The sequence below is a fragment of the Micropterus salmoides genome, unplaced genomic scaffold (assembly GCF_014851395.1).
Source record: "Micropterus salmoides isolate LMB-PRFRI ecotype aquatic unplaced genomic scaffold, ASM1485139v1 Ms_hic_scaffold_4, whole genome shotgun sequence".
Lineage (NCBI taxonomy): Eukaryota > Metazoa > Chordata > Actinopteri > Centrarchiformes > Centrarchidae > Micropterus > Micropterus salmoides.
Window position 1 is genome coordinate 19,261,502 of NW_024043372.1, and position 23,317 is coordinate 19,284,818.

A 23,317-nucleotide genomic window follows, 5' to 3' on the forward strand; every position below is an offset into this window, starting at 1 on the left:
TAATGAATCTGAATCACTCAGTATGTTTAGGATCTGTTGTTTCACTCCAATTATGGGAAGAGACGTGCTGAGGATCTGACGGTGTAACTTATCAGAGTATCTTTGTGGTCGTCAACAGAGGTACATCGACGAGGCCATTCGGACGTACACATGGACGCCTGTGGAGGGTACAGATTACAGGTATGTTTGAAATCAAGCCTGCATCAGCTGACCTCAGACCAAAAGGTTGCGCAACTTGAACCTGTGAGTGAAGTCCAACTTTGATATTTTTCTGTCAACCAGCAGTGTTTGTTAACTGTAGCTGCCACTATTCCACACTTGGAGCAGACTTAACCTATCACTGAATAAAGGCAACTTCCTAATTTGCCTCCTGCATTTGCATTAAGTTCATCTGTATCACCCATATTAAAGAACCATTTTATAAACCATTTTTTATTCTCTCATAAAAAAGTCTTCAACAGCACTCTAAGCATAAAATAATTGCATATTTTATTCATCTCAAAACTTGAGGTTGCATCGTAATGACACTTACTCCTGGCCACACTTGGCAAATTACAGTTTATGATATTTAATAGTTTTACAAATGCCTGATGTGTGTTTTTTATTACATCTGCTGGCAGCGTGCCTGGTCCTGGCTGAGTCCATATGAGGCTTTCTCTGCACAATTCTATTAATATTCAACTCAAAGGGAGATTCCAGTGTATTTAACAATCCTCGTGTGTCACTGTTGTGGGCTGCAACAGTCAAATGTAACTCTAACCAGACATTCGAAGCTCTACTCTGTCATGCTTCCTACACTTTAGAGTTTAGAGCAGCACATAGGACCTTCTTTGATCATAAAATTGGTGATGTCGGGTATTTCTTTAAATCTAAATTAGCTGTGTATTATAGATAGTCGACTGCAGCTGTGGCTCAGTCTGAACCTGATACTGTCACAGCCTGATTTTCTATCTGTTCCAATTAATCCTCTTACTGAGTTATATTTTAGCTTTGTATGGCACCACAGATTAAGAGATGGGACATGTATTTCTGTTTTCCTCTTTAATTTCTATCTTTGGTAGAAGAGTAAATATTTAGTAACATAGAGCATTATGTAGATCAAACTAAGATGCCATAGTGAGGACATGTGAAGTCACTTGACTTCAACAGAAACTAAAACTCAAAGCTGCTCTGATCAATACTTATATCTCATATTAACAACTTATCAAATGGCTACATGTAATATAAAGGAGATCCTCACACTGACAAACTCATCTTCTCTCCAGTTCTTTTATAGCATCTTTCAGCTCACTGTTTTGGTATTCCAAAACCCTCAAATTTACAATTTTAGTTCACTGTCTGGATTGGGGACTTGAACTTCTTGGAAAACAGTGACTGACATCATACTGCACTAGTGGGTCTAACTAGAAAAGTACAACCTAGGAAGTCTTCACTCAGTCCCTCCTTTCTGTCTGTCCTATTAAATGAAACTGCCCCACTGTGCATAATTAATAGCCCATCGGTTTATACAATACTTAAAGGTACCGTGTGCGGAGCAAGCTAGCTTGCTTAGCTAGATGCATCTGTAATTCACGTTAACTGTCATTTTAACAGGGCTGATAATTTTGTCTAGCAAACAACAATCTTAAAACTAAATGTTCTCACCACCTAATAAGCTTTTACAGTTTACACAGTGCCATGGGTACTAGTCACTCTAGCCTGATTGACAGGTCGCCATGGTAACGACTTGTTATGGGACCATAATTTACTAAATGAACATCATGTTGTATTGAAGAAGACCTGAAACTAACGACTGAGACCCTCAGTAGGAAAGTGTTTACTAAGGTAATACATCAGCTAAGAAGTAGGGTCATTTTACCATTATTTCTAATGGAGCCACACTTCTTTTTGCAACCAGAAGAGTCGCCCCCTGCTGGCTGTTCGATAGAATGCAGGTTTAAGGGACTTGCGCATTGGCTTTGTGTATCAGACCAGAAGCTTGCCACTTATTCTGGTGTGAAAATGAAAGACATCTCATGAGTAATGACATCATTTCCTCTTTAAACTGGTTGCGTCTGTGAGCATGCCCGACTGCATGTTGTTTGTATGTTGGAGACTTTATATGTGCATTCACAACGTGTTCCTGATTTTCTGCGTCTGCCTCGTTACCTCAGTCTAGGGTTGGTGCTGCCCACATATAGTGAGAACCACATCAAGGCCAACCTGAGTGACCAGATCCTTCAGGTGCAGTGTAAGTACCCGGGAATACCCAGCATCCTTCACTCTTTGTCTCTCTTTCCACTCTTTCCTCCTCTCTCTCTGTCTCTCTCTCTCTCCCAAGTATGACCTTATGCTCTTATTCAGTCCTTCCTCCCGGGTCTCCAACATCGTCATAGGGAGTGTCCAAGCGGAGTCGCCTGCCCCACCCCCTTCCCTTCTCCCCCCATCTCTACGCTCTTTGATAGGCAGGATCATACCTGAGTCCCCCGACTCCTGTACTGCCCCCTGTTCCCTCCTGTCTTCATGCTGTGCTGTAAAATGGTGATGTTTTTTCTTCACACTGGCTGAAGAAAAAAATAACTGAACTGACAGAAAGGTGAAAGCTGTGGTTTTACTGTGTTACTCAGGTGAAAATAATGGTGACCTTTGTGCTATTATTTTTTTTACCAAATGCTCTCGCCTCTTCTCAACCAAGTAATGATTCTGAAGCATCTGTGTTCAAAGTATTTGATGTTCTGAAAAACTGTGAAAACATGCATGCTTTTCACTCCTTATGATGAGTTTTATGATTTTGGGAGTTTTCCTTCTGTTATGTGTGTGAGGTTTGTTTTTTGTTTTTTGGATTGTATGAAATGTTTCTCGGCTTTGGAATCATTCAGTCTATAAACTCCCACACGGCCCGGGTTCAGGGCATGTCAAATGTGGGAGTTTGGGTTTTTGTGGGTCTGAATGGGGACACATGTTGTCTCTCTCATTTTATTCTTTGTCCAGACCCCGTTATTCCCCTCTTTTCCTGTTTCATTTGATTTCATTTTTGTTCGGCCATGGTCACAATTACTGGTTTTGTCTTTGCTGTTTTCCTTTCCTGGACTTCCCAGTTTTTAGTTCCTTTCTTCCATTGGTTTTCCGTTTCCTCGTTTGCTCTTGCAAATAAGATGTTTGCTCTTCATTTCTTTTTCTCTCTTGTCTTGTTTGACTTAAATTGGTTTCTTTCTTTAAAGAAAACAATATTTTTATTCAAACAGTAATTGAATAAAATATTGTCTGTGATCCCCCCCTTCCCACCCGATTCCCTGTTTCTTTTCTTGCTCACTCCTTCTCTGATGGATCCACACAGTGCTAAACACCAAGGGCAAGTATACTCCATATTGGTCCACGTTCCCTACCTTTACTTCCTTCTTCCTACCGCTGCCTCCTTCCCACACCTCTTGTCCTGAACCTCTTCCTGCTGCCCCCTCCTCCCCCACCCTCACCTGTCCCAGCCTGCTTGCCTCTGTTCTTGCCCGTCTTGCCTTCAGGACTTCCTCCCTTTTTCCTCTTTTTCCTCCTCCTTTCCCTCCTTTTATCCTTCCTTCTCCTCTTCACCCTCTTGCTGCAGCTCAGATCCCACATCTCTCACGATGGCTCCTCCGGTCCCAAACCTCACCCTCCTCCTCACGTATCCGCTGCTACAGAAGCAAAAAAAAACAAAACACCTATTGCATCTGAGGAAGACAGATATTCATGTTCTCTGTTAAAACTTGTCTTTTGCCCCCCCCCCCCACCCCCCTCCCCCTCCCTCCTAATACTTTTCCTTATGTTGATATCTCCAAATGGGTTGTGTCTGCCTCCTTTCTATTTCTCTCTGTCTCTCTCTTCTTTCACTTTCTTCTTATTTTCTTTGACCGTATTTCTCTCTTTTCCCCTCTTTTTGAACCTCTCTCTCTCACTCTCTCTCTCTCTCTCTCTCTCTCTCTCTCTGTCTGTGTCTACTTCTTACAGTGTCGTTAGTTGATAAATGTCTTAACTAATTCTCAGACTAGAGCTCAGGTATTGACAGATTATACATTTTAAAAATGACTCCCTATAATTGGTGCAATAGCTAGATCAATTTAGAGCATATTGAGCTCCACGTAAAGTAAAAGATTTATAATTATTGCCGTAACATTTTCATACTGTAGAAAATAAACACACTAATCTAAATATATTAATGTTGTAGTGTTACACCTTTGCTATGAATGTATTTGCACATACATATCATGTAAGTACTGTTATTTATTTATAGAAGAGTAAATAGGGATTTCTTGTTGTCATAATATTTTAACATAGCTAGATTTTATTTATCACCATATTTAAAAAAAATCTCTTTGTTAGTGGTAGTATCTCGTCTATAACTGGAGACGTTGCAGCCTGCAGACAGACCCTTCAGGGCTGAGCTGTGTCCTGCCCACCCAGGTCCTCCCATGTTGTCAGGTGTCAGGGTGCCGCTCGGCGCTGCGCCTGACTCCTGTGTCGTCCCTCTGTACTCCCTGTCTCCATCAGCTTGTCTCCCTCCCTCCTCACCCCTCAGTCTGCCAGGGACACGGCCCAACCCTTCCTCAGTAAACCTGACCCCGGATGTGCACGGCATTGTGGGCGGAAAACTACCTGGGCACTCTATTTTAGCTCTAAAATGAAAACATTTCATCCCTCTGCTGTACGCAGTTACAGGTCACGGCATAATGAGAAAATAACACGTTGGATTTGTCGCAGACTCACGTGTTGAGGCTTTAATGATGGTTGATATTTTGTGCTCTGTTCTGTCTGTGCTAGATGAAATGAAGTTGCCCTTTCGACATGCCCTTCACAATGCAATGCATTTCCTCTGATTATGTGTCTCTCTGAGCCCTCTCCCCTGCCAGTCTGAGGGGTGACCACTTCCATCCCCTGCAATAGTTGGCCATGTTGATGCCTGCCTGATCTTAAGCACTCATTGTGTTTCATCTGTCTGAGAACTTGCTTCCTGACACATCACGTCTTGCAAGTCAGTTCTCAGACATCAAAAATATGTTAAATTGGAACCATACAAATCAGAAAATGTTGTTGCAAAGTTATAAACAAAAAAGAAAAAAAAGAAGGTGTGAGTGTTTATGAAACTAAAGTCATCCATTGAGAGTCAGGTTCTATTTTAGGCACCATATTGGCTAACGCTAGTGTTCCCATGATACCTCAGTGTTGCTATGGTAAACTCCCTCCTGCGTCCCTACACCTCTGAAGAACAGCTGCTGTTTACCCACAACTCCCCACTGCTCTGCCCACCGCTCTTCCCGGATAATCTTCCCTTTTCTGTTGCAGATTTTGAATCACTGCTGCCAAACAGTTTTGAGTCTGAAGGACATGTATTCATTGCTCCCAGGTAGCCCTGTGTGTGAATGCCGTCGTTGATGGTCATCAGTTTTTGGTCTTGTCTTCATGTCTTTCGATGCACTATTGTCATTTTGTTGTTGTTATTATTGTTGTTTTGGCGCCACACCTGTATCTGTCATCTGCTTTCTTGAATGATGCATTTTGTGATGTAGAGTTGCTGTGTGGGAGTGATTGGTTTCCTTCATTTATTTTTCATTTTGATTGGTGTGTTACCTTCTAGTGACACATTTGAGAAAGTTATAAAATTCATCATAACCATATTATATGATTTTTTTTTTTTGCATTTCACCTCATTAGTTACTTTCATTACAACAAATTTGGGATGCCACATCAAATCTCGTTTGCATGAAGCTACTGTGGTGCAGTATGTTTTTACTCCACAGATACAATTAGGGGTTATTGCTTTGGTTGTACAATGTAATGTAAAAAATAAAATGGATATTGGGCAACAAAATGTGTATCTAGAAAAAAAAGCAACAATATATATGAAAAAATGACTGATATTCTCTTTGCATGTGGTGTTTCGTTATCAGCCCCTCATGGCCTCCAGCTGCAGCCTGAATTCTGAAATACACTGATAAAATCACTCTTTCATTGTGACGCCCACGCTCTGCTCTCCACATTTCATTTTGATTGACAGCCTTCTTAACATATTGGAATTGAAGCTTTAAGACACGCATGCTGCACACGATAGCATCAACTAACACATAAATGGATTCATGCATCCCCACTTTGTGCTGTGTGTCCCTCTTTAAGGGACAAATAGGGCAATAAGAGTGCAAACTGCATAAACGTGTATGTTTTTAACCTCCTTTTCTCTGCGTTAAAACGCTTTTTCTGTTCCTCAGGGAGTACTGCAATGATCTGGAGCTGTCCAACAACAACACCGAGTTCCTGCTCAACTTCATCGCTCTCATGGAGAAGGTGACACCGGACTCCAAACAATGTGAGTTTCATTTATTTTCACTCAAGCACAACAGAAGCGTTTACTTTAATGGTTGAGGTTGGCAATATTATATATTTTCCTTATTATCAACAAATCCCACAAAAGATCCATGAAAAAGCCCAAACCAACAATGAATGTATCTTCCTAGGAAAGTATTGACTGTGTACCCAAAGCCTGATACAGTACAATATCCTGCTGTAAATACTTACTACAGCACCAAATGTATTAATCTACAGATTAAAGTCCGCATCAAATATTTGCTTCTTTTACATAACATTTCATAAAATCTATTTTATATTTGTTTTTGTTTTTTAATTAAACCAATTTTAAAGATCTTCTGCAGGCACTAAAGTGCTTAGGGCTGGGATTAAGAGACAGAGAGTTTGTTTGGTTTTTAACACCTTTAACCTTTAAAACTTAAATCGCTAAGAAAAACAAAACAAACATACATGTACAAAACATGACTGATTATTAGCATCAGTTATTATTTCTTCAGTGTCAAATGTGATAAAGCAAAATGATAACAGTCAGGGTGCATGATCATCAAAAATGGATGTATTTCAATTTGGCCACCATCTGTGCCAAAACCAAGCTTGTTCAGAGACACAGTGAGTTTCATAGATTTACCTGCCCTTACTCTAATCATGAGTGAGTTTTAGAAATCCTCTCTTAAGTTGGTGCAGGGTTTTTTTCTGGTTGCTGGAAAATCCAATATGTTCAGGGAAGAGAAATCCATATCTGATGTGGACGTAACTGATATTCAGATAGTTCTAATTTATTATGTTTGCCTAATCAACATTTAGGTGACAATTTGCTCCTTCATAACCTGATTCTGGACACCGGCATCATAAGGCAGCTGGTCGAGAAAGTGTGGAAGAATAAAGACTTGAATACGTGAGTACTAATGCCGAGGGAACTGCATCTTTAAATGGAGAAAGATTTAGATTTGATTCCTGTCTCTTTTCTCCATCCTGACATTTAGATATGGCTTTCTGGCCGTGTTTGCTGCAACAGACGGAGGTGTAACAAGAGTGTTTCCGAACAAGTAAGTGCTCTCCTCGTCGAGGCTGTATGTGTGGACTGCAGCTTCTCTGTAATTCTGTCATGTTTCTCACTTAATTCTGTTTTTAAAGTAGTAGTAAGTCTTGGGAAGTCTTACATATACAGGTAGTATAGCAGGAGACGTCAGAGATTTACAGCCCTTTATGTGCTCTTAAATCTCAGGGCGTCAGAAACCTGGGAGGAAGATCCTGAGCCGTTTAATGCCAGCTATTACCGCCGCAGTCTGGACAACAAGGGCTACATCTTCCGAGCTCCTTATCGAACAGGTGAAGGATGCTCTTGGTCCTGGGTTATATATCTCACACTGAGTCTTATAATGTGTTGTGGCTCTTTGTTAACAACCCCCCCCCCCCCGGCTTGTTTCTCTATTTGTTTCCCTATTTGTTTCCCTCTTCAAGCCAGGGACGACCTTCTGAACCCAGAGAACGACACCATAGGAATCCTGGTCAGCACGGCGGTGGAGATCACAGTGGGAGGGAAGACCATCAAACCTGCAGGTGGGTTTAGATCTGAAAGAGGAGGCAGTCGTCTTTATGATGATAGAGGTTGAAGAAATTGTTTCAGAGCAAGGTTCAGATTGTGTTTGTATTTCTTGTTACATTGTGTAAATATCCGCACTCTGCATCTATTTGTGGGGCCTCTTATGTGCATTTGTCTTTTGAATCTTTCTTAATGAATCTTTTCCTCTCAGTGGTTGGAGTGAAACTAGACCTCGAAGCCTGGACGGATAAGTTCAAGATTCTTGCCAGCAACCATACAGACAACCGTCAAGGACAAAATACGGTATATTGTTTAAAAGCTTAAGTCTTGAGTAGTATTTCCAAGATGTTCAGCTGCTAACTTTGTTTTTTCTCTGTGGCAGTGTGGACCAAACAGGGGCTGTGAAATGGACTGCGAAGCCAACAGTGAGGTATGCATTTCTGCAGATTTTTAATGAGCTTCCGTATTCAGCTCAGCATCATGTATCATAAATTAGCACTGTACATTTTGTGTTTCTAATTAACAGCCCATGTTTGCCTGTTCTGTGTGTAGGACCTCCTGTGTTATTTAATAGATGACGGTGGATTCCTAATCATGTCTAATCAGAAGGATGACTGGAACAAGGTAAAGTTAACACATTTTCACAATGACCATGATTTCTTACTCTTCTTTACGCTCAGCTTGACCAGTGATTCTTGTTCTCCACAGGTGGGCATGTTCTTCAGTGAGGTCGATCCCTTCTTGATGTACGCCCTCTACAACAATTCCTTCTACAACCGCAAGCAGTCATTTGACTACCAGTCTGTGTGCGAACGGGTGCCCAACAGTGAAGCTGGAGCTGCACCCAGAGGAGTCTTCGTGGTAAGAACAAAAACTTCCAACACCAGGGAGAGGATGAGATTTAATAAATTAAAACAGTAGACTGGATGATAATGATCTGATTTAATGGCATACAGAAAGATATGACCGATATGACGTAAATATTTTTCTCTTTTCGTCTGAATCTGCAGCCCACAATTGCAGATTTTCTAAACCTAGCGTGGTGGACATCAGCAGCTGCATGGTGAGAGTCCTCAAGCTCGAATGTTCATTCAGTACACACATACTAAACCTGAAGAAAGAGATTTGGTGAATACTCCTAGTACACGCAAAAAACATTATTCTAACTTATTCCTAAACCCCGTATTCACATCTCCTGTCTTACAGGTCCTTGTTTCAGCAGTTTATATATGGACTGGCTTATCACAGTTGGTTTGTCACAGGTGGGTGCAAACAAGACACAATAATTAAAGTAATATTATCTTGGTGTTTTACATGACTGCATGTTAAGTTTAAAGGAACCGAAACATTTTGGGAAATACGCCCATTTGATTTTTTGCCAAGAGTTAGATGAGAAGCTCGATACTACTCTCATGTCATGTGTGTTTTTATGAAGCTAAAGCAAGGAGGCGTGTAGCCTAGCTTAGCACAGGGGGATACAGCTAGCCTGGGTCTCTCCAAAATTCAAAAATACACCTACTAGCACCTCTAAGGTCACTAATTAACACCTTGTAACTTGTTTGTTTAATACTTAAGCAATTAGAAATGTAACAACAGTTTGTTGTTACATTTCCCGAACTATTTCTGAGCACTTCAAATTAAAATGGAGTTATGAGCCAAGACTCTTAAAGTGCACTAATGGTTAAATGAGATATGTATCGTTGTTTAAAGTGCTACGGTTTCTTGGGAAATTTGTTAGTTGTTCCACTTTTCCATCCTCGGCCTCAAACTGTAAACATAAACAATGTGAGGAAATGATGAAGGAGAGAGATTTTCCAGCTTTTTCTAGGCCGAGTGTAGACGTACATCTTTGTAATCCCATTTTTAGAATCAGATCTTTTAAATCTGACACGTGTTACACTCATGTCTTTTTGCTCTGATGATGCTGCAGATGAGGTGGATGCAGAAGGATTCGACTTAAAAGAGCGGAGTTGTGTAATGATCCAGACCCAGTTCTACTTAAGTAATCTCAGCAGTTCCTACAACATACTGCAAGACTGTGGCAACTGCTCCAGGTCTGTACACATGGTGAAAATACACACAATATGTGCTCACACATACACACCACAAAGAATCGTAATGTGACAGGGGCACAGTTAGCGAGACAGATTCATCTTTCTGTTGGAGCTAATAAACTCTGCTGATGATTAAACCGTATCCGCTTTAATGAAACGGTCATATCTTTGGTTAAATGAGCCTTATAAAACTTGTCTCATGAATCTCGCTGATCCATTAGTAAATGAGCCTGTGATGTAAGCGAGCAGAGGGGGGTTGTTGACAGAGTTGTCTCTCTCTCTGCAGGCTGTTTCATGCCAAGAGGATAAACAACACCAATTTGCTGTTTGTGGTGGCAGAGAAGATCCCATGCAACACCTGCGAGATAGAGAAGCTGTCCCAGGAGGAGGAGGAGTGTATCCTTGTTCTACATTGTACACCAGCTGGCAAAGAACAAGACACACTCTCTAATCGCTTGATTCTATCTCCTGATCAAACATACCTGTGGAAACACGGTGTTTCAAAATTCATTATGTTATTCAAGGTTATTTTTTATGATGGTGTGTGTGTGTGTGGGGAGGGGGGTGTGCATGTGGGTGGTGAAACACTGAAAAAAAAGCAGACATCCAAAAGATTTTAAAATTCCTTAATTCAGTAAATTTTCAGACAAGGAAGAAAATCCATGTGAAGAAATGACTGTGGCACGCTATCGAAAAGGGCCCTCCACCTGCTTTGACAACAACGTCTCTGTAAGATTTTCAGATATCAATAGGCAAAGTTATTCAAATAACTAAAAATGTAATTATATAAAAAATTTAATTATCGGTAACTATAATGTTCATTGAATAGATTCTGATAAAACAAGTGAGGTAAGGATAGCAAATAGGACACAAGTGTTGGGATAGGTTCACATTTTTCCAAGTCAGAAATGATTCACGCATACAGGTCTGGCTGGGTGATGAGTAATGCTGTAATATTATAATGTTGTCATCCCGTCTAAATCAATGTTTCTACAGCAAGCTGTAATTAAAACCAGAAAACAAGTTTGACTGAAACATAAAGAGTTTGATTTCATGTAATGTAACAGTTAAACACAGTTCATTACTTGGAAAATCAGGCCAATTATTTTATGTGATTTTATGTGACATTAGCTATATTGTGATACTGACACTAGCCTTACTAACATCATCATGAAAGTTCCAGCATTATCAGACAGCTTTTAGTCACACGCTGTGATGTTTATGACAACTGTTCGACATGTTGGGAAATCGCTCATTCGCTTTATTGTCGAGAATTAGATGAGGAGATTGATGCCACTCTCGAGTCTTGTTGTCGCAGTGAGGTTGCAACCAAAAAAGACTCCAGGAAGTCACGATTGTCTGTGTCCGAAATCACTCACAATATTCTACATAGTGCTATATATTTACTGGCCGCCATTTATTTTGTCATTATTATTTATTGGTGTGTAAATGTCTCCACTATGTGGTGCACGTAGAGTTATATGTTCACTTCTTTCTAGTAACAATCCCAGTAAGCAAACTCCGCATTGTATGGATACTAAAATTACAGTTGCTGATACGGTAAGTAAGTTTTTGAAATCGATTAGTAATAATCGTTTATTTATTTATTTAAGGAGTAGTGAATGAGTGAACAAGGGAGTGATTTTGGACTCAGCCATAGTTCAGCCCATAGGTTTAACCCCAATTAAAACTGCGAGTTGTCGTTTTTACTTTGTTTTTTGCACAGATTAAACAAATGAGATTTCACATGTTAATTAGGGAGGGTGGTTGGTGGATTTTGTTACCTTTAGACAGAGCCATGTTAACTGTTTCCAGACTGCTAAGCTAAATTGATCACACATATGAGAGTGGTATTAATCTATCTAATCTAACTCTCAGCAAGATAGCGAATAAAAGTGTCGAGCTGTTAACTTAAACAGTCCACACCTCAAGTGTGAACTGGAGAGATGATGTCCACTTTCTTCTGAGCAGTTTCTTTCTAAACCAAAAGCTTGATCATGTGGATGGACAGAGAATGAAACAAAAGTGTTTAATATATTTAGTTTAGATATAGTTGACAAACTGTATGTAGCAAAACATATGGAATAAAAAAATGTTTTCCATCAGCATGCAGTAATGAAAAAACTCAGAGCTTAAAGCTACGGTTTTCCCTCTGCAGGAGAACACGTCAGACTGTGGACGAGGATACTCCTTCCGTCCGTCCCTCTACACCTTACTGCTCATTCAGCTGCTTCTGCTGTATCCGGCCTTCAGCCCCCACATTCACTCTCTTCTACATTAATTCCATTTTCCTCCACTTCTGCTCCCAAGCTTGTTTCCCGACCTAAAACCGTCTGACCCAAACCCAACGCCCCTAAGCCCCTCTCCCTGATATAGTCATAGGTAATAATGGGACTTGCCATCACAGCAAGTTGGAAGCCCTGAGTGCCCCGCTACCCAGCTCGCTTCAGTCCGTGTCGCTTAGTGACAACTGCCGGACGTTTGTGTCCTCAGCCAGTTATTCTTCATCTGCAGGAAGAGTGGGTGGACCACCTGGATCATCCGACTCCCGCCCCCCCCCCCTACCCCGCCCAGCCACCCACCTCCAACCAAACAGAGAAGGAAGAGGAAAGAGGACAGATCGACGTTCTCCACAAAGACCTCCTGCCTCACACAGACTGGAGAGCTGAGGTCGTCTGTCCGCCAACGCCTCTGTTTGTCAGACAGACGGTGGGACTTCTCCTCCTTCTTCTCTCTTCCATCACACCGCTATGTCACTCACCTCTCGTAAGAGGCCGCGGACCATTCAGCCAGTTAAAGCCACCATAAAAGAAAATAACAGAAAAAAAAAAGAAAAAAAAAAAAAGGACTGTCAAGTATACAAAATGTCAAGTATAAACTGCTAAACTAAAAGTGATGAGTAATCTAAACATACAGTACTTTTTGGTTGTTAATTTGAAAAGGAAGTCGTTAGGTGTTAACTTAAAAAGACATGAATTCATTTATGCACTATATCTACTTGCCAAAATGAGATAGACTTTCATGTGGTCTTATTTTTATAGCCAAACACGAAGAGGAAACTGCTTCTGATTTAGAATTTAGGGAAAACCATGAGAGGAAGAGGAGACACTCAGAAACTGAAAGCTGATTCATTTTGTGCAGCGCATAATTACAGATTAATGCTTTTAAAAGACGTCTACTGGGGATTATTGTAATTACATGATGATAATCGCATTTCTTGAAGTACTTTTCTCTTATATTCCCTATTAAAGGCTAGTGCTGTCTGGCTCACACGTTAGTGACAGCTGTGAAATATGAATCAGTGTTCGGTTACTGCGGCTTTGGAGCATTGTTGATGTTGTGTAGTATTCTCCTTTATGATCAATCGACCATTCTGACCTCCTGTTTGGACTGATGTTAAAAAAAAGAAACCTCTGTGCTCTCTGATTGCGAAAGCTCACCTCTGCCAATCCTCATGAGGCTTCTCCAGTAACCTAATCACGATATGTATTATGTGCTTTACTTCTGTTCACATAACAGACATACCAAGATCTCTGCCTCATGACCGTCTCATAGTAGTTCTAGGTGGGGTATTTTCTTCTTTTTTTTGTGGGGGGTGGAGGGCTTGTATTACCTTTGACTGATGCTGTTCAAACTTCAAAACCATTCGCTGCTGGGGGATAGGGGCTTATCAACATCTCCAACAAAAGTGCAGAAGAGGCAACTAAATATGGTGATCACGTACAGTAGTAGTCTGGTTGTAATCTGTCACAGTTCATCATTTGATCATTACGATGTGTGAAAAGTCATTTAGACTCCCATGTTTAGGAGCCGCTCTGTTTCATAGTGCCTTGATGCACTTTGTTTTGGACCACATCGGCTGTATAAGAGTAGAGCTACTGTATAGTACCTTTATAAAGCAGCTATCTTTGAGGCTTTGGATAACACAGGAGCCCGTGAGACTGAATCTGTTGGCTATAGAAATAGCTTTACACAGAGCCAAGGCGCTCTAGCTTAATGTATTTGCCCTCTCGGCTGTGGTTGCTGTACCCACTCCAGAGCCACCTGACTGCCATTGTATGAAGTTACTATACCGTTCCTTTACAAAGCCATGTATAGAGCTACGATACACTATCAGTATACAGCGACTTACCTGGCCATAGAGTGTTTTTAGGGCCACCTGACCGCTACAGATCTGCCTGAATCGTATGTGTTTGTTTGTTTGATGTGTGTGTGTTTGTGTGTGTGTGTGTGTGTGTGTGTGTTAATTTTAGTTTAAAACCCCTCAAAGGGAAAGGGTCTTTTTAAATGAGTTGTGGAGTGTATGAGGGATGACAGTTGTGTAGCATAGTGTGTGTGTGTGTGGGGGGGGTTCCTGTTGCTTTGCAGTGGACAAAATCCAGTGTTGTAGAGAGAAAAAAAGGGATTTTACTGAAACAAAAAGAATCCATCATCAGTCTGCCTAAATATTAATCAAAGGGAGCAGAGGTGTCCGAAAGAATGTGTAGTTTATCAGTGTTTCCGCTTCAAATGCAACATAGTTACAAAGCCTCTCTAAATGCCTTAGTGTTACGGAGCTCTCATATGTCCCCCGCCATCATCTACTCTCACAAATAGATCCTCCAAAATATTCACTCCCACTGACTTTTCTTGGTGTTCTGCAGTAAGTGTAGTGAGCTCTAATTTGAGTATTTGTACGTCTTGGAATGATTTGCTTTGATTGATTGATGCCTGTTCGATTTTAAAATGCTTGAAAGCAGGTGGGAGTTTAAAGCTTTCAAAAGCCTCTGACCTTTTTTGATGTTCACACCCACCCAGACCTCACTGTATCGCTCAGGTGGGACGGCTCACGCGTCGATTTGAACCTTAACTACACACTCTGTACAGTTGTTGGTACTATTTGATGTGACAAACATGCCGGCACAGTAACTACAGTGCGGCTCCAAACAAATCTGACTCTGAAAATGAAAAAAAATTCAATTTAAAGGCATGTATTTCCCGTTCGGCTCCTTTCAGTGTTGATTACTGGCCAGGTCATCTGATGCCGGATGCAGATTTACTTTTCTGGCATTTGTTTGTCTCTGTCCTGTGCCATTAGTTCTGTCTGTATATCCCTACAGTATTTCCACTGTCTGTAAATGAGCGCTACATGTGCCTGTGGAAATGTACCCCCTGCAACTTCCTCTCTTTTCCTGGCTCTGTATGCATACAGTCTCACACATAAACTTAAATACTACAGTTTGTGCACCTGCACCGAGACATTATGCAGAACGCACGCGCGCACACACACATACACCTATAAGCAAACATGTAATGACACTTATTCATGCCCAGCTGGGAGATGTCAAGCACCGGGCAAAAGTAAGCCAAGGACGTCACTTCCCAGGTGGTTTTTCTTTTGGTGAGCGGGTGGAATGTCAGAGGCAAGCTCAGGGAGTGGGTCTCCACAGAGCAGCACGGGCCTGTCAAAGCGAAGGTCATGGAGGAATCACGTGGTGACGTCTGTGTGTGAATCCCAACGGAAGAAATCTTCTAGAGGGACACACATCTGATTTCTGTGGTTTTGCCAAAAAAAATTTAAAAAATAAAATAAAAAAAATAGAAAATTGGACCAGCTTGGGGATGAGAGGGAGGGGTCAGCTTTAGGACACGACCCTAAAATAAGTAGGGGATGGTTTTCATAAAGCCTCTTGCCCCCTTCCCCAGACCCTCGCTGCATCCGTGTTGGTGCGTCTCCGTGGGAAAGACACGTGTGTATGTGATTCTGTAGTCTGTAGTCTGGTGCTATGTGACCATGTCTGACAAGTGTGTGAAAAAAATAACAGCAACATTTAGAGAAAAAAAATGAATAAAATCAGTCGAATTTTAAGTGAAGTTTAAAAAAATCTATATAGGAATACAGCACTGTTGATAAGTTTGAGATCTGAAGTCGAAATGTTTTCAATTTATTTTTACTTTGTTTTATTTCTTGTACGTGTGTGAGTGTGAATGTTGGTGTGCGTGGAAGATTTAGCTCCTTCTTTTCTGGGCACTGGTCCATGTCGCTCCATTCTTTTGTACAGATGAAGCTTAAAAAAAAGAAAAAAGAAGAGGGCAAAATTTGTAAAATATTGTGTCTGTGACTCCTTGTAAAATATTTTCAAATTGTTTATTACAGAGAATCAGTTATTAAATAATGTTCATATTTTTCACTTCATTTCAGCGTCTGGTGTTTTGTTTTGTCAGACACAGGTGGAGATTCATTTAATTCAATATAAAATATATGAAAAGAACAATAAACTCACAATCGGAACTTTATTATTAATTGTAATACACAGTATTAATTTTTATGGTATAAAAGAAAATGAGACATCTTGAGATATATACTTTCTGTCGGAGATGACACAATTGATTTTGCTTTCCTGAAAATAACCGAAATGTGAATCCCGCCAGCAGCCGGCTAACTTAGCTTATTACAAAGACAGGAAATGGCGGAAAGCGCTAGCCTGGCTCTGTCCAAAGGGAACAAAATCTGCCAATCAGCATCTCAAATGCCGTGTTCATGCCATATGGGATGGAAGGTAGAGACAGGAAAGATTCACAACTTAACAAGCATTCATGTCATCAAGACGGATGTATGGTTGCAGTGTCGGCCATGTGAGGAATAAAATACCATGTATTGACAATATAACACCAAATCTCATTGGTTAAATACATTTAACAGCGGTCCTTGGTTGATGTGCAGCATCCGTGTTTCTTTTGTTTTCAGGCACTTCTGTAAGAGTGACGAGTCAGAATACAGCATATAACTTACTATTAACACTTTTGTTTAACTTGTACAAGAACCAACAAATTGCGTTTAGCTGGGGGTGCCAAACTAACAAAAACTCCAGGAACTTATTGGTCCCAGCCAACAAACAAACTAATTAAACATACCAAATATAACTTGTTAGTTTGTTTTAGTGCTGGTAGGTGGATTTTGTTACCTTTGAACAGCGATGTGAAAAGCGTATTTATCATAATGTCTTACTTCGAGCCTCATCTCCTCATAACTAGAAAAGTCTTGATTTCCAGTTTCATTACTGAGACTTAAAAAAAGTCAAAATCAGGTCATGCAGGAGGATGTGTGTGGCCTAAATTTCTCATGAATGAACAGTGTGTTTATGTGTGGCTGATTGTTGAGAATCTCAGAGCTTCACAGCGTATTGAGGAAATCCGTGAGAGCCTTGTGCCAAGTGTCCGGGTCATCCAGGTAACAGGGGTGACCTGCTCCTTTCATCACCACCACACTGTGATTGGCGAGATTGCTCAGGTTGCCGAGAGACAATTCTCCGAGCTGAATGTCCTGGTCACCGTAAACGATGAGTGATGGGACCTGGAGAAGAGGCGGGACACAAAAGCTTCACATGAAGACAAAGAGATCCTTTCTTGCTAAAATCTGTTTTTAAATTCAAACCCGTAGCTAATGGGATTTTGTGGGTGTCCTGTATTTTACCTCAAGTTTAAAAAAACATTCAAACAGGTCTTATAAAAAGATAAAAAGCAAGCTTTTCATTTTTCTTAAGTGTGACTCATTTATGTGTCTTCATGTCAATGAGAATAAATAAAAGGGTAGGAACAGACTAGTCTAGCAGGCCTTAATGGTATAATAATAATATTCACATCACATTAGCTATGGAAAAAGTCGTCACTGAAATAAAAGTCACAATGCACCAATATAATTATACTCCATTACAAAGTAAAAGTCCTGCATTAAAAAGGTACTCCAGTGGTTTAGTTTGGCATTTACTTAAAGTTGGAGGACTTTCAAAATACAGATTAAACAGAGAAGCAAAAGGAAGCAATTGAGGCCGAATTATCCTGACTTTTAACATACTTCATCAGAAGTCAGTGTGTTTGTCGAATGTTCAAAAACAGTCAAAAGAAATTGTGCGTTATCATCCCCATAGTTAAACTATTATTGCACCCAGTTACACACACCCCCAGGTGACCCACCTGTCACCCCGCCTTCAAGTGGCCATTTGTAAGAGATATAAACACTTCAGCCTTCTGGTGAGTTTGGACATCACATTTCGAAAAAAGTTGGAACCTACAATTTCCAAAATACTACTCAGTAGCATCTTTTTGTCTACAGTTTGTAATGAAAGGTTTTGACTGTGTCCAAAATAACCACTCATTCACTACTCTCTACTCCCTAGCTAGTGAATTGTATGTAGAGGACTATATAGTGAGCTCACCCGCAAAATGAAAACAACACTTTCGGACACTACTCCGATCATTATGTCTGTGCCGTTAATTACTTCATAGCTGTCGGACAATCAGTTGGTGGACTGTTTTTTCTACCAGCGTAATACATGATGGTATATACAGCTTGGTTAGTGACCATCAGTTGTACACTACTTTTGAAAAAGGCATCCTGGGATACTTTGAGTCCACTATATAGGGTAAAATAATTCTCACTATACATTTGGACAGCACTACAAAATGGCGAGCTCACTATATAGCGAGTAGTGGGTGATTTAGGACACAGCCTTTCTGTTATAAACCAAACCAAGATGGCATCACTAAGTCGTCATCAGGGTTATTTTCTCAGCCTTTTGAAAGCTCCTCCAGAGCCACAGAAGACATTATGCGACTATTTTCACTGGCTGAGTAATACTTTCACTTGTAAAAACGTAACGTGTATAAAAAGTAAAAGCTCCCATTAAAAATGGCCAATGAGTGTTTTACTATTTTATTATTGCATCATAATTACTGATGCCTTAACGCGTAAGCAGAATTTAAGTTTTAAGTTGCACTATGTCAAGATGGAGATAATTTGAACCACTTAGATATATCTAAAACCTGCAAAGAAACTAATAGCTGTCAAATAAATGCGGTTGATTCAAGTTACCTTTCACCACATGCCTTTTATCTGTTTTTCTGTATGTATTTATACATGCTATAAACAGCCCACTTTGGTATCATTGTCACTGTTTCTGCTCCGATATTTTCCCCTCTCCTTCACGGATAATGTACCTTCAACTTGGTTTGCCATCTAAAGCATTTTATTTTGAAATAGTTGGCAGCTGGATGAAAGCCAGTGGCGTTTGTGAAAGTATAAAGTCACATGATATCTGCTCCTCTCATGGTCACATGTATAAAATAAAAATCCTCAGGGAAGAAGGTGCTGGAAAATGGGGTTCACATTCACGGTTGTGTTAAAGTTATCCTTTAAAGAGAAAGTGAGGAGAAAAAAGTTTTGCAGGACAGGCAACTACAAAGTAATATAAAGAAGAGGGATATCAGACTGTACCTTCACACTCTGGTATTGCTCTGCTGTGAATTTGTCGGTGCAGATGGGAGCTACAGGGATGTAGGCTCGTATCAGAGCCTGGTGCTGGAGGAGGAATGGGAGGGAGTACATCCCACTGAGGGACGGGCTGATCACCACCACCGGGCTCAGGCTCAGCCGTTCACACACCTCTTTTAGGAAACCTGCAGGGGCCAGTTCTCCAACTGGTGCCGGGGCCTCGGCTGATTTAGACCGGCCAAGTCCTGTGGATAGATGGAAAGAGAGGGGGCAGCAGGTGTGGACATGAGCAAAGGTATGTTCTCATGCTTGAGATTCATCATTCTTCATATTTGTTGGACACCAGAACATTTTCATCAGAGGTTTTCAAACTGTGAGACGCAGCGGGGGAAACAAAGATGCTTCCTTAGGGGAAAGGGACAGGTGCTTGCAGGTGTTCTGAAAACAACAGGAAGTTATTGTAGTTTGGTTGCTGATTTGGCCCACTTACCAACACCGCCAGCAGCAGTGACGGTGACACACAGCTCATAGAGGCAATTAAGGTACTTTAAAACCCTTAGTGCCCAGTTGCCCCAAATTGCATCAAAAATAAGACTCCCTATTGGGGTCACAACTCAGTCAAACAGACATTATACACATATTTTTAAGTACAGTGTGACTTTCATTGCCCAAGGATAACATTACCCATCGCGAATAAACATCCATAAATCCGCTTGGAAGTCAGAAAAACAGTTCTCCTTATAACTCAGAACTCATTCATCAAGTCAGTCATCATTACAGTAACCAACTGTGTAATGTACTTTACTGCCGTGCCACTCTTTCATTAATTATTTTGTCCCTCACAGATTACAGAGGGGTGATTTAACAGTGTCAAACAACAAACTAATCCATGATGGTAGTTTTATACATGTATAAAACTACCATCATGGATTAGTGTGTAAAGGCAACTCTTTGCTTTTATTGCCCCCTTCCTGTAACATCAGAATATCAGTTAGTTTGTGTTAATTTGATGAAGCAGAGCTTTCTTTGGGAAAATGCATCATGTGAGTACAATATAAACTAAAGGAATGACATTGTTAGAACTAGATTTCGACACAGAGCACCTCTAAAAGACAGGGCCACAATATTATGTAATAATATGGTTGATATTATAGTTTACTGGTACAAATTCAGTTTTATATCTGCAAGTAATCAACTCACCAAAGACCAGTCACAGTGAACCTGGGGCTTTTAGGGCCTTTTTTTGTCCGGTTGGTGCTCCAGACTTGTGTGAAGTAGTGAAAAAAATCAAGCATGTTCCCATTAGACTCACCTGGCAGGTCGATGGCGACCGCACGGCAGCCTGCTTTGGCCAGAGTGTCCAGAGTGCCGATGCTGAGCCAGTTTTCTGATGAGAACCTGATGCCGTGAAGAAGTAAAACCGACATCCTCACTTCCCCTGTGGCCGGTTCACTTTGTCTGTAGAACAGTGGCGCCTTGCAGCTCTCCACCTGCACACTCCCCTCAGTCATCTTAACAACTGACATCCTGAACAGAAATCAGACGACACTTTAACACACAAAACCATCGCCTTAAATACTTTTACTTAAGTTAAATTCTAAATGTACTTTTACTTGTAGTTGATTATTATTATGGTGTGGTTAGATCTTAACACTTCTTCCGCTACTGTGGCCACACAAAATGAAGCGCTGAAGATTTGTGCCTGAGAGGGCTTCACAAGCTGAACAGCACAAGACACCCTCTCAATCGAGTCAATCAACATAAGATAAATTGTCAACAATTTTAATAATCAATAAATCATTTTGACAAACACTCTCTTGTTCCAGTTTCTCAATGTGAGGATTTGCTGATTTTTTCAAATTTATATTATTGTAGTTTGAATTATACATGAATATGGATTTTGGACTGTTTAAAAAAAGTGCACTTTTCACTATTTCTGATGTTTTATATACTAAACAACTAATCAAAAAATTGTTGATGAATTAATTAATAATAAAAATAGATGTAACTCTAAAATAAAGTACATAACATGAAACATTAACAAAACGCAATTTTATGGTGCAGGATGCAGCATGTGGTTGTCCCGTGACAGTGGTGGCCTTCAGATGCCTTCTGGAAAAGTACAGAAGTATTAGCAGTAAAATGTACTTAAAGTGAAAGTCCTTGTTTTGCAGAAAAAATAGCTCCCATCAGTATTACATTACTATCTATGTATACTGGATTATTAGTCACAGTGATGCATTAATGTGTAAGCAGCATCTAATGTAACAGCTAGTGGATGTGGAGCTAATTTTAATTTATATACTATCTGGTAGATGTGAACTGTATTTTATAAGCTCATCATAGGTTTTGTATAAAATAACTGTCTGTTATTGAAGGCAACACTTTACTATAAATCCCCATAGTTAGCATAATAAGCAGTATCTAAATATTTAACAAATGGTTTATAACCCACTATAAAGTGGTTGTAAGCAGCTATAAGTGTTTATTATTGTAACAACCATAACCCCTCCTGTCAATGAAGGCTGCTGTATAAACAGATAATAAATGAAAATATTAAAAAGAAATAGTTGTAATAATATTAAATCTGTCTTTATAGGAGAAGGTTTAATTACTAACAAATACTGTACATTAATAAATAGTTGAAATGTTCTTATAACTGCAAACAACTACATAATCATGCGTTATAAACAGTGGTGGAAGAAACTTGAACTACAAGAAAGAACATTTACTCAAGGACTGAACTTAAATACAATTTTGAGGTATTAGTACTACAACAAACTATTATATAAACTGTACTTTAAATGTAAATATTGTATTTTTAAATCCACTTGATTTAATAATGTAAGTTACTAGTTACTTTCCAGATTCAAATTAATAATACAAAAATATAATCAACAAGTAAAGTGTAATGTATTATTATGGATTACTGATCCCTGAAGGGGAAAAGCTAACCAGCAGTTTATTAACTAATTAAAATCAGCTCCACCTTTACCAGCTGCAGCATTACAGTGATGACTATATTAATGCATCAATAAATATAATAATCTAAAATATTATAATAAACATTATTCTGATTATTCTAATTTTACTTGTTACAGAGTATTTCTACACTGTGGTATTACTACTTTTATTTAAGTAAAAGATCTTTTACCACCATTAGTTATAAACTTTTATTAAATGTTTGTATAACGCTTGTAAATGCTAAATAGGGGGAGTTAAAGAAAAGTGTTATCCTGTTGGATATTGAATAAGTACATCCCTCTTACATAAAGTAGCACAAAATGGAAATACTCAGGTAAATTCAAGTACTTTAAAATTGTACTTAAAGTACAGTAGGCAACTTTACTACAAAAAAGCTTTTAAAGCTTTTATCCAAAAGGATCAGGTGGGAGCTGCTGGAGAGTTTTTCCCTTCAGTTTAGTTCAGAAGAGCACCTATGCATGGCAAACAAAAACAACAGCCTCAAACGTTGCAGCAGCACATGAAATCCACACCCCTCTGGCACCGTTTCAAGAAGTTAAACATTGTAAGCTGCTCCACAGAGACATTTATTGGATTAGACTTACTCTAACCCGTTTAGCACGACGTTGCTGTTAATTTTTCCAAATTCCCCGCGCGTTTAAATAACGGACCTGTATGTTGTTGTCAACAGGATTCAACTCAGAGACGTGTTGTCCAGTTCAGTGTCAGAGTAAATGAAGAGTTTGTGCACAGCTGGCAGGTTTAACAGTCTGACCAAAGTCCACATTAGATCATTTTATTTGTAATATCGAGCTCGCGCTCAGCACATTTGCTCTCAATCACAAACACGATGAGAAAACATCTGCCTCTTCTTCTTACCTGACAGCCTCCAACAAAGAATCGGTGATAAACTTGCAAAATAAAGCAGGGCAGCTTAGTCTCGGAGCAGCTGTAGTTTCACTTCATTACCCGGAAAACAGGAAGAAAGAAAAGTAAAAAAAAAAAACCTCTGGAAATTGTTCTACTGACGTCTAGCGTTTGTAAAGGGAATGGCTTTTATTATAGCAGCAAAAAGTCAAAATGTCTTTTTATGCGGAATATTTGGTTTAATCGTCAGGTATACTATTGTCAGAGTGGATATTTGAGTGTCATGAAAAAGTACATGAACAAGGACTGATGTGCCAGTCTTCATTAATG

General features: G+C 39.9%; 2 protein-coding genes across 8 annotated transcripts in view; one reads left to right on the plus strand and one right to left on the minus strand.

Moving 5' to 3' along the window:
• cacna2d2a (calcium channel, voltage-dependent, alpha 2/delta subunit 2a) overlaps window positions 1–16,081 on the plus strand; it is a 156,992-nt gene extending 140,911 nt beyond the window's left edge. For all 5 annotated transcript variants that reach the window (XM_038697010.1, XM_038697011.1, XM_038697012.1 and 2 more), the window contains 18 exons: window positions 119–180; window positions 2,154–2,230; window positions 5,293–5,353; window positions 6,213–6,310; window positions 7,114–7,204; window positions 7,293–7,355; window positions 7,535–7,638; window positions 7,771–7,869; window positions 8,064–8,155; window positions 8,235–8,282; window positions 8,405–8,476; window positions 8,561–8,713; window positions 8,863–8,915; window positions 9,059–9,114; window positions 9,783–9,906; window positions 10,193–10,302; window positions 10,553–10,635; window positions 12,065–16,081. In XM_038697010.1, coding sequence (XP_038552938.1) covers window positions 119–180; window positions 2,154–2,230; window positions 5,293–5,353; window positions 6,213–6,310; window positions 7,114–7,204; window positions 7,293–7,355; window positions 7,535–7,638; window positions 7,771–7,869; window positions 8,064–8,155; window positions 8,235–8,282; window positions 8,405–8,476; window positions 8,561–8,713; window positions 8,863–8,915; window positions 9,059–9,114; window positions 9,783–9,906; window positions 10,193–10,302; window positions 10,553–10,635; window positions 12,065–12,187 — 1,569 coding nt within the window. In that variant the 3' untranslated portion in view covers window positions 12,188–16,081. The remainder of the gene's footprint in view (window positions 1–118; window positions 181–2,153; window positions 2,231–5,292; window positions 5,354–6,212; window positions 6,311–7,113; window positions 7,205–7,292; window positions 7,356–7,534; window positions 7,639–7,770; window positions 7,870–8,063; window positions 8,156–8,234; window positions 8,283–8,404; window positions 8,477–8,560; window positions 8,714–8,862; window positions 8,916–9,058; window positions 9,115–9,782; window positions 9,907–10,192; window positions 10,303–10,552; window positions 10,636–12,064) is intronic.
• Window positions 16,082–16,165: 84 nt separating this feature from the next.
• Window positions 16,166–23,139, minus strand: abhd14b (abhydrolase domain containing 14B). Of its 3 annotated transcripts, none has more exons than XM_038697017.1 (4): window positions 23,000–23,139; window positions 20,469–20,683; window positions 19,160–19,401; window positions 16,166–17,239 (listed from the first exon to the last, which is right to left on the minus strand). In XM_038697017.1, the coding sequence occupies exons 2-4, from the start codon at window positions 20,680–20,682 to the stop codon at window positions 17,060–17,062; spliced, it is 636 nt and encodes a 211-aa protein (XP_038552945.1). In that variant the 5' UTR covers window position 20,683; window positions 23,000–23,139; the 3' UTR covers window positions 16,166–17,059. The 3 variants fall into 3 exon arrangements, with proteins under 3 accessions (XP_038552945.1, XP_038552943.1, XP_038552944.1); XM_038697015.1 differs by lacking the exon at window positions 23,000–23,139 and adding an exon at window positions 22,792–22,892; XM_038697016.1 differs by lacking the exon at window positions 23,000–23,139 and adding an exon at window positions 22,726–22,856.
• Between the last annotated feature and the right edge of the window lie 178 nt (window positions 23,140–23,317).

Excerpts from the sequence above, each read along its gene's own strand:
- abhd14b (XM_038697017.1), bottom strand. The coding sequence starts at position 20,682 with ATGTCAGTTGTTAAGATGACTGAGGGGAGTGTGCAGGTGGAGAGCTGC. Across the intron at positions 19,402-20,468 it reads GGTCGCCATCGACCTGCCAG|GACTTGGCCGGTCTAAATCA; the intron begins GTGAGTCTAATG and ends ATCTATCCACAG. Across the intron at positions 17,240-19,159 it reads AGCAATACCAGAGTGTGAAG|GTCCCATCACTCATCGTTTA; the intron begins GTACAGTCTGAT and ends CCTCTTCTCCAG.